Raw genomic sequence first — 10,935 nt, 5'->3', positions numbered from 1 at the left:
TAAAGAAGAATAAATATTTCATGTTTCAAATTATTACATTATAAAAATAAGGCTTTATAACATGTTTAGTTAGTCGGAATTTTCATCTTCGTCCTCCATTGAATTGTTATCATCAGCTTCATCGCACTCTTCAATTTCGTTATCATCTTCTTCAACAACATTCTTTTTTCCACTAGTGGAGCTCAGAACAACATTCAACTCCTCTGCGTCAACATCAACAAGACTATCGTTGAAAACGCGAAAATTCGAATTTTCTTCTAAGTCAATCGACGGAGCAACTCGGTATGGTTCAACCAACTCACTAGCTTGAAAGACTTCATCTATCACACTTGTGTCTTCGTTCTCATCCTGAACAACCTCGACACGACCCTTGGGTTTTGTTTTTAAAACGGATAACCAATCAACTCTTGATCGGTCCTTTCTAAAGGAAGGGGTGTATGTGTAATAAACTTGTTGGCATTGCTTTGCGAAAACAAAGACGTCGTTTACGTTGCGGTGTCTAGCTTTTCAATTGATTTCAACGAGACCATAGTGAGGATCTACTCTGATTCCTCTGTCAGTTGTGTCATACCAATAACATTTGAATAAAAACACTCTATTTTGCTCGCTATGATATTGCAGTTCGATGACCTCTTCCAATCTACCGTAGTAGTCAACTTCAAACTCACTAGAAGTCGATCCCTTAATACAAACACCGCTGTTGTATGTCTTTCTTCCATGCCCGTATTCTTCAGTATGAAAGACATATCCATTGACAAAATATCCATTATAGCACTTGACTTTTCTTTCAGGGCCCAGACATAGTAAAGACAGTGAAATAGCAGCACTACCTCCCATTTGATAAACCTAGCTTGTAAATTAAATACAACAATAATCAATAAACGGATATTATGTAACATTGACTACAATTAATTACATTGCAAGAGATAATGAGTTTGTGCTAGGACTTACATGTGTTCTAAACCATGTGGCAAATTGTTCATCTTGTAATTGAAAGATCTGGGATTCGGTCAGCTGTGAGTTATTGGACAGTAAGTATCGTCGATGTTGCCTGCAAGGTTGTTCGAAAGTATATGAGTGTATGGTATCACAAAACATAAATAGTATACTCTTGACAAAGTTTAAGTCGAACATCTACTTACTTAATAAAAGGTCTCAGCTCATCACAGTTAAATAGGACATAATTGTGTGCTTGTCTGAACTCTATTTCAGACAAATATCTTCCCCTCACGGCATTTTTAGGTGTGGGTCGTCCAGGATTGGAGAATATTGACAAGTTCCCACTTGAATGCACTTCACCACCATCATCATGTCGTGGAACACGGTTTATCCTCATTCTCAAATGAGGTTCGAAATAGTATGAGATAAATGTTGAGATCTCCTCAACAATATACGCCTCACATATTGACGCCTCAACATGCGCCTTGTTCTTAACCTTTTTTTTAAGATTGAACAAGTACCTGCATATATATATATATATATATATATATTAATAAAAAATTATCAATTAAAAACATTAAAATAAAAATAAAAACATTTAATTATAAATGTCATAGCAACTGTAATATCTAACCTCTCGAATGGATACATCCATCTGTACTGGACCGGTCCTCCAACTTTTACCTCAAATGGTAAATGTACGGGTAGATGCTCCATTGAGTCAAAAAATGATGGAGGGAATATCATCTCAAGTTTGCATATTGTCTCGACGATATTCTTTTCAAGCCTCTCAATGTGATCAACATTCAACTTGCTGGAGCATATATATCTGAAGAAATGACTGATCTCCGTTAGTGCATCCCATATCCCCTTTGGCAACAAATCACGAAAAGCTAATGGGATGAGTGTTTGCATAAACACATGGCAGTCATGACTCTTCATTCCATATAATCTGCATTCCTCCGTATTAACCAGCCTTGATATGTTCGAGGCATGTCCATCGGGGAAACGCAGACTCTTAAGCCATTTGTAGACTAGTAGTTGTGCATTTTTCTCTAGCACGAAGCTTGCTCTTGATTTTGCGACCCGTGACCCATCACAAACCAACTCCATATTTTTACGGTTACAGAACAGCGCTACATCCAATCTAGCCTTGATGTTGTCCTTTGTCTTCCCCTTCACATCCATGACGGTGTTGAAAATGTTCTCAAACACGTTCTTTTCAATGTGCATGACGTCAAGGTTATGGCAGAGAAGATTGGTCTTCCAATAAGGAAGCTTCCAAAATATACTTCGCTTCACCCAATTATGGGTCAAACCAAAACCAGGAAACTTCTGCTTACCTGATTGGAGACCAAACACAATTTCACCGTACTCTGACACAACATCAAACAATTCTTCACCGGAAAGACGCGGGGGTGCAACATCATTTTCAACCCTGCCAACAAAGAAATCCTTTCTGTTCTTTCTGTACCTGTGGTTATGTGGCAAGAAACGACGGTGACAGTCAAAAAAAGAAGCTTTACCCCCGTTTGTTAGCGTGAATGCCTTGTTGTTCTCCATACAATATGGACATGCTAGCTTTCCATGCGTGCTCCAACCAGAAACCATTCCATAAGCTGGGAAATCATTGATAGTCCACATCAAAGCCGCTCTCATAACAAAATTTTGTTTCCTCGAGATGTCATAAGTCAAAGCTCCAGAGGACCACAACTGCGTCAACTCATCAATCAACGGACGAAGACAAACATCTATATTCCGCCCCGGACTGCTCGGACCTGGTATGACCATAGATAAAAACATGAACTCCGGCCTCATACACATCCCCGGTGGCAAGTTATAAACCGTCAGTATGACCGGCCAACAAGAATAAGGAGCAGCAAATGACCCGAATGGATTGAATTCGTCTGTACACAACCCAAGACGCACGTTCCTTGATTCAGCTGAAAAGGGAGGATGCATACTGTTAAAGTGTTTCCAGGCTTCACCGTCAGAAGGATGAACCATCACTCCATCAACCGCATGGTGTGATTGGTGCCATGTCATGTGCTCAGCAGTCCTTGGTGACATGAATAACCTCTGCAGTCTAGGTGTGATTGGGAAGTATCTAAGTTTTTTATATGCCACGAGAGTCTTCCCTCTACCAGTTCTGGGTTTGTAACGGGAATGCCTGCACGTCATGCACTCGGTCATCTCGGCATTTTCAAGGTAGTATAACATGCAGAAGTTAGGGCATATATCAATTTTCTGGTATCCTAAACCGAGGGGTTTCATCATGGACTTGGCAGCATAGAAGTTCTCTTTCAGCCTGTTCCCTTCAGGTAAAATGCTTCTCGCCCATTCAATAATCTTGTCATAACCGGCCTCACTCAACCCATGATCTGACTTGATGGTGAACACCTGTGCTACGGCTGATAATTTACTGTGGTTCGTGCAGCCATCCCATAATGGTTCGTCAGAATCTCTCAACAGATCAAAAAACCTTGCTGCATCTGTATTAGGTTCTTCTTCTACGATTGGACATCCCCTGACATTATCTTCACTCATTCTCATTGCATCCATAACCATATTCCTGTAGGGATTACTGTTCTCATTTCCAACTTCATGCATGTTACTAGCATTAGAAGTTGACCCAACCACCTGTTATTCCATGCTCTCATCAGGAACAAATAGTTCTCCGTGAGCATACCAACACAGGTAATCTTCCATGAACCCTTTGGTTAGAAGATGCATCGTTACAACATCTTGATGCAGAAACTTTAAATTTTTACACTTCCTGCATGGACACCTAATACCGCCATCAGTAAAATTCCTCGGAATAGATGTTGCGAAATTAATAAAACCCTGGACACCGTTACAATAATCCATCCTCCGCAATCCTTGGGGTGAGTCCCGATACATCCATGAACGATCATCCATGACTTCTATTGAACCTCTATAAAACATAACAAAAATATTGGTTTTCCCCGACATTATCCAACAAACTAAAACAACACTTATGTTAAATATTCATTATCAATTATCAACTATCAACGTTCAAACATACAAATTTATACATATATAAATTTACAGAATTAATCACAACTTCGAAATATAATTGATAACAATTAAACAAGACACTTAAACAAGCTATTAATTATTTATTTCATCACAACGACACATTTAATTCGGTGTAATTCAAACAAAATTTCAACAATTTACAAACAAATATAATTTGACAAAATCTAAAACAACCTATAACAACTACAAAATTATACATTCATACTACAAGTTTCTTTGACAAATAACAATTAAACAAGTACAAACGTTAACAAAATACATATACTAAAACAATAAAATTCACAATTAAATATTAAAACTAAAAAGGATAGATTTACTTACAAAAAAATGATAAAATCTACAAGAAACGGATATTGTGACCACGTACAAGATATAAGAAACTTGAGTGCTCGTGTTGAGAATAGTGGAGAGTTTGGGATGGGTGTTTGGCTGCAGTTTGGGAGGAGTTTGGGAGGGGAGAGGTGGGATGGGAAAGAAGAAGAAGGAGAAACAGAGGATGAGAGTGTCGGCAGATGGGTGCTTATAATGGTTTTTTCCGACGGAATCACCGACGGATTCCTTCCGTCGGTGATTCCGTCGGTGATGCCGTCGGTGACAGCGCCACGTCACTGTACGGCTATCACAGTTTGAATCCCTCGGTACTTTCTGTCGGTAAAATCGCCTGACGTCACCATGCCGTTGCGTATTTCCAGACGAAATGTATATTCCGTCGGTGAAACCGACGGTATATACCGACAGAAATATTCCGTCGGTATATACCGATGGCATTACCGACGGAATTATTCTGTCGGTATATACCGACAGATTTTGAGAAGGAATTATGTCCGTCGGTATAAATTACCGACAGAATTGTTCCGTCGGTAATTCCGTTGCTTTTCTCCGGTTTTCTGGTAGTGTTTCTTCGCTAGAAACAACATGACCAACTTATTCTGAGTGCTCTCCTTTCCTTCCTATCCAGGGAAGTTTTGCACCTTGTTGGCTACCAAACTTCTTGTTCTGCCTGGCACATACTCTTGAGCAAGCTCTCGCTCCCACCTCAAACTCTCGTATTATGCAACTTCATGGCTCTTTTCAGGATTTTCGATAGGGTCATGAATCAGTGACTCAATTTATGCAAAAAGCTAAGTCCTTGTTTGATGAGTTAGCCGCTACTGGCCGACCAGTTTCGCTTAAGGATTTCGACTTATATGTGTTTCGTGGTCTTCGGGGAGAGTTTAAAGATTTAGTAACAAGCCTTGTTACCAAGGCTGAACCTTTATCATATGCCGATCTTCACAGTCATCTCCCCACGCATGAATTTATTCACAAATCTTCGGTTGCCATACATGCTCCTCTACTGCCCACACCTAACACCCCATCGTCTGTCCTTGTTGCGCAACGCCAAACCTTTGGCAATTCTGGTCGCAGCAGGGGCCGCTTCAATGGCGGTTGGCGCCCCAACCAGTTCAGCAGCAGAGGCAACCGGTCTGCTCGCTCCAGACCAGATCACCACAGCTTCCACAGCTCCTCCTTCAGTGACAATAAACAAGGTAATTGGCAGGGAAATTGGCAGCACAATAGGGGGTAGAATCCACGCTGCCAACTATGCCAAAATTTTGGCCATATCGCTCCCCACTGTCCTCAACTACAGCAGCGGGGTTATGGCCAGCAACCTACTCCAAATCTGGCGCAGTGCAATCTCTCTTCAACAGGTTTTGCCGATTGGTTTCCGGATACCGGTGCCAATCAACACGTCACACCGGATCTTGCCACCTTGACTGCTGCAGAATCATATCTTGGTAATGATAATTTGCATGTTGGTGATGGTAAGGGCCTACCTATATCTCATCTCGGTCATACAAAAATATATACACCACATCGTTCTTTCACTTTATCTAATGTTCTTCATGTTCCTGCAATCACGAACCTCTGCTCTCTGTTCAGAAATTTTATCTTGATAATAATGTTTATTTTGAATTTCACCCTCGTGTGTTTTATGTCAACGACCTCAATACCAATGAAGTCCTTCTCTCAAGTCAAAGTAAAGATGGTCTCTATGCCCTGACCAAGTCTTCTGTCATGTCAGTTCCTCAAGCCTATTGGTCTCCCTGCACTTCTGCTTTTGCTGATTTATGGCATCGTCGACTAAGTCATCCTACTTCACGTATTTTTCAATTGTTAGTCTCAAAAAACAAGATCATTTGTAACAACAAATGTCTTAATTTTTAACGTCAAAGTTGTCCTTTAGGAAAATCATCATGTTTGTCTTTAGGACCTACGGGTCACAAAACTTCTACTCCGCTTGAATTAATTTTTAGTGATGTATGGGGTCCTGCTCCCCTCTTCTCTTCATATGACTATCGTTATTTTGTTATCTTTGTTGATGCTTATACAAAATATGTATGGTATTACCCTCTCATTGTCAAGTCTGATGTTTACTCTGTTTTTCATCAATTTCAAACTCTTGTTGAACGTCAATTTTCATTAAAAATAAAATCTGTTCAAACTGATTAGGGCGGTGAATACCGCAAACTGTCCACCTTCTTTCAGACTATTGGTATCCATCATCGTTTGATATGTCTTCACACTCATGAACAAAATGGCACAGTAGAGCGTCATCATAGGCATATTGTGAAAACAGGACTTACTCTTCTAGGGCAATGTAAAGCACCGTTTCGGTTTTGGAATTATACTTTTGAAACCTCTATTTATCTTATAAATCGCATGCCTACTCCTGGTCTTGCCCATCGATCTCCGTTTGATTGTTTGTTTCAACGGTCTCCTGATTATCATTTTTTGCGTACTTTTGAGTGTCTCTGCTTTCCTTTTCTGCGTCCATATAATAATCATAAATTGGATTTTCATTCCTCTCCATGTGTGTTCTTTGGTTACAGTTCCTCGCACCTTGGTTATCGATGTTTTGACATTGCATCTCACCGCATTTATATTTCCCGTCATGTCCGTTTCCATGAACATGTGTTTCCATTTGATAATTTTGAACAGATTGCAAAGGTCTCGAACACAACCCCCACCCAACCTGCCACTGTCACCCTCCCGACTCTACTCCACCACCCACCATTACCCACTCCAAACAACCCCTCAAACAGCCACCATAATTCAGCTCTGCCACTCCAAACAGCCACCCTAACACAGCCTCCACCCCTCCCCTGCCCATCATCTCATGCATGTTTATCTAACCATTATGATGCAGGTTCAGCTCGTCAATTGGTCTCATCCAGCCACCTGAACGCATCCCCTCCTGGCCTTGGTGCAATCTCTAGTCCCTCCTCTGCTTCGCCCTCATTAGCCAGTGTTACTGCAGATTCGGCCTCTGCTTATAGCCCCTCCTTTACTGAAAGTCCTATGCTTGCGGCAGATTCTTCCTCATCCTCTCCGGCTGGCCTGAATCTTATGGTTGATCTATCTTCTTATTAGCTACCATAGATCTCCTCACTGCCACCATTTTCCCCTGCGTCGCCACCAGAGATCAGCAGAAATCCTATGGTTCTCAGACCGCAGCAGCCGAAGACAGCAAATTTGGTTGCTTCAGCTGCCGCTAATCCTGCCTCCACATGGGTACTGCATTCTCCCTCTTCTGAGCCTCTTGCATTCTCTGATGTTGACCGGTATGCAGTTTGGCATAATGCTATGTGTGATGAGATCGCAGCTTTGCGTTCTAATCGCACTTGGTCTTTGGTTCCTTTTCATCTTTCGATGAACGTTGTTGGCATTAGATGGGTGTATCGGATCAAACATCATGTTGATGGTGGTATTGAGTGTTATAAAGCGCGCCTTGTTGCTAAAGGTCTTATCTAGCAAGAAGACATTGATTATTCTGAAACCTTCAGTCCAGTTATTAAGCAGGACACCGTCCGATTGGTTTTCTCTATTGCGGTTTCGCGAAATTGGAAGATTCATCAACTTGATATTCATAATGTCTTCCTTAATGGCATTCTTACTGAAGAGGTCTACATGAAACAACCTCCAGGTTTTGTTGACTCTTCTCTTCCATCTCATGTGTGCAGATTGCACAAATCATTGTATGGTTTAAAACAGGCATCGCGAGCATGGTACACTCATCTAAGTGATTTTTTGCTCTCCATTGGTTTCCGGGCTTCCAAGGTTGACACCTTCCTGTTTATCTTGTCTAATGGATCCCATATCTTTTATCTTCTGGTGTATGTTGATGATATTCTGCTTACGAGTAGCAACTCTACTATGCTTCACCACCTAATCCAGTTACTAAGCTTTGAATTCAAGCTTCGTGACCTAGGCGCCGTTCACTACTTTCTGGGTATTGAAGTTCAGTCTACAGGTAGAGGTTTAATGCTGCGTCAACATAAATATATTCTTGACATCCTCACTCGAGCTGGTATGACTTCCTGCAAACCCGTTGATACTCCAGTCTCTCCTTTGAAAGCTACTATATTGCCGGATAATTCATTCTCTAATCCTACATGATTTCATCAAATCATGTGTGCTCTTCAGTATCTTACCTTCACTCGTCCAGATATCTATTTTGCTCTTAACAGAGTCTGTCAGTTTATGCATGCTCCTACAGATTCTCATTGGGCCGTTGTTAAGCGTATTCTACGCTACCTTAAAGGGACGATATCTTATGATTTTCATATCACTCGAGGCTTCTCTTTTGCTCTACATGGATTTACAGATGTAGATTGGGCTGGTAGTATTGATGATCGCAAGTCTACGGGTGGCTACCTTGTCTTCTTTGGTCAGACGCCGATTTCTTGGAAATCCAGTAAGCAACGCACAGTTGCTCGCTCCTCTACTGAGGCTGAGTATAAAGCCTTAGCTAACGGTACCGCTGAGGTCATTTGGCTTCAATACTTGCTAATAGATCTGCAGGTTCCCTCAGTTTTTGCTCCTACCATTTGGTGTGATAATTAACCTTGGCGCGACCTATCTCTCAGCAAATCCTATCTTCCATGCTCGTACTAAGCATGTTGAGGTGGATTATCACTTTTTCCGCGAGCGCGTTGCCAAGAAAGAGATTTTGATACGTTTTATCCCTTCTCGGGATTAACTTGTAGATGTTTTCACTAAACCGTTTCCTCTTGCGTTCTTTACTACTTTTCGGTTCAAGCTTCGGGTCAATCCTCCACCCTCCGCTTGAGGGGGCATATTATAGAATGTATAGCATGTATATATCTGAATAGGAAATTAATATAGGATTATTCCAATATTGTAATCCCTACAGTTACTACCGTGTTCTGTCACATATATATAAATAGGAAGGTTGGCTAAAGCACAACCCAAGACATTCTATTATTCTCAACTGAAAATAAAAAATTAATATTTTAATTTTTTTGTTAGTGTTTCCGTCTATAACATCTAATTAAAATTTTTAATTTAATTGAAAATTTTTAGAAACCCGCCAGCTATCATCAACTATTTTTTAATATGTCGATGATCTTGTATGCACTGAATAATAATAAACAATGCAAGTGAGAAGTGAATAGTACCTTAGCTCTCGAGAAAATACCGATGTACATTAACCATTGGTGATCCTGTATATACTGAACAATAATATACAACGCAAGTGAGAAGTGAACACTACCTTAGCTCTCGAAAAAATACCAACGGGTATTTTCTGTCGGTGGTCCCGTATGTATTAAATACAATTAACAGTTCGATTGAGAGGTGAAAAGCTTCAATGCTCTTTGGAATATACCGACAACCTTAATTCGTTGGTGTATATTTTGGTATTTTGAAGTTTGTCAGTATTTTTATCAGTGTAAATGACATGTCATTGTATTTTTTTTGTCTTTTTTCATTCTTTTTTTTTCCACTATAATTTCTTCAGTATATACCGATGGAATATTTTCATCGGTGTTTACTGATGGATACTACAAGGACATATTCAATTGGGAAAATTCACCGCAACTGACAAACATAAATAATTTATCGGTGTGCCCATTTGTATTTGTTAATTTTTTTGTAATGTACATGCTATCAAAATTAGCAGCATGCTTCACATGTTTTCCTAAAAAATAACCCATAAATTAATGTGAATAAATTGTTGTAATACCACACGTATCTAGCTTCCAATGTAATCCCATATTCTACTCTCCAGAAGATCCGGAAAATCACAGGCCACCAACACCCGCTAACTCACAGTCCAAGGATTGTCCATTTGCATAGCATGCTACCTAGCCATCATATCCTCGACCAAAATGGAAATGGGCTATCGTCAATTTCTGACTATCAAGTACTGTGAATGAACCGCAACTTCCAAGCACTTGTGCGTTTGAAATGCTCAAATAGATTAACAGTATAATTCGTTGTTTATTATGGCGACATTTGTCAACAATGGCTGGCTGAAGGTGTTCTCGAATGTTCATCTTCAATAGCAGATTGGATGTTAGAGAAAACGTCATTGTTCAACGCACTACTAGGGAGATAAAATTGGTTTGGTAGAGTTTTGGTGATATGGAAGAAGTGGAAGTCATTATCATGTTATTATACAGTGGCAACCATTATGTGCATGTGCTCTTCAGCTCTTGATTACCTACTCCAATAGCGAATGTGATCTGGAGATTCCCTTCATGGATATGCACAAATTATTTATAGTATCATCAACCAAGATTAATTTCCCATTGATCAAGGATTGGCAATTGACATAGGGGGAGAGTAATATTAGGGTAGATTATTTATAGTATCATCAGTTTAGCAGCTAGCAGGTTATCTGCTGGTGGTTGTAAGACTCAGTGGTGGCCATTTCCTTTTTTCCCAGAAAAGAAACAAAGAAGAAAATAGAAAAAAAGACTTGTTTTAGTTTAATGCATCATCAACTGCTCATTGCAATGTAAAAGCTCTTACATTTGGGAGCTTACGTACGTTGCTACAACAAAAAAATACAAAATTTAGCACTTGTTAAGGATTTTTAACTACATAACCAACAGTACTATGTCAAACAATTATGGCTTCAGTCCAACA

The 10,935-nt window shown here is 40.1% G+C and overlaps 1 protein-coding gene across 1 annotated transcript; it reads right to left on the bottom strand.

Annotated features, from left to right (window-relative positions):
• Positions 1 to 489: 489 nt before the first annotated feature.
• On the bottom strand, positions 490 to 1,441 carry LOC127904913 (uncharacterized). Its single transcript, XM_052450056.1, has 3 exons — positions 1,143 to 1,441; positions 952 to 1,051; positions 490 to 846 (listed from the first exon to the last, which is right to left on the bottom strand). Exons 1-3 carry the CDS (start codon positions 1,334 to 1,336, stop codon positions 508 to 510), a joined length of 633 nt encoding a protein of 210 aa, XP_052306016.1. The 5' UTR covers positions 1,337 to 1,441; the 3' UTR covers positions 490 to 507.
• Positions 1,442 to 10,935: the final 9,494 nt, after the last annotated feature.

Source organism: Populus trichocarpa, chromosome 1, assembly GCF_000002775.5.
Source record: "Populus trichocarpa isolate Nisqually-1 chromosome 1, P.trichocarpa_v4.1, whole genome shotgun sequence".
Lineage (NCBI taxonomy): Eukaryota > Viridiplantae > Streptophyta > Magnoliopsida > Malpighiales > Salicaceae > Populus > Populus trichocarpa.
Note: the sequence above shows the minus strand (reverse complement) of the source record. Positions and strands in the feature narration are given on the sequence as shown.

Coding starts and splice junctions, on each gene's coding strand:
- LOC127904913 (XM_052450056.1), bottom strand. CDS start 1,336: ATGAGGATAAACCGTGTTCCACGACATGATGATGGTGGTGAAGTGCAT. Junction 1,052..1,142: donor GAGCTGAGACCTTTTATTAA/GTAAGTAGATGT, acceptor ACAACCTTGCAG/GCAACATCGACGATACTTAC. Junction 847..951: donor CCACATGGTTTAGAACACAT/GTAAGTCCTAGC, acceptor TTTACAAGCTAG/GTTTATCAAATGGGAGGTAG.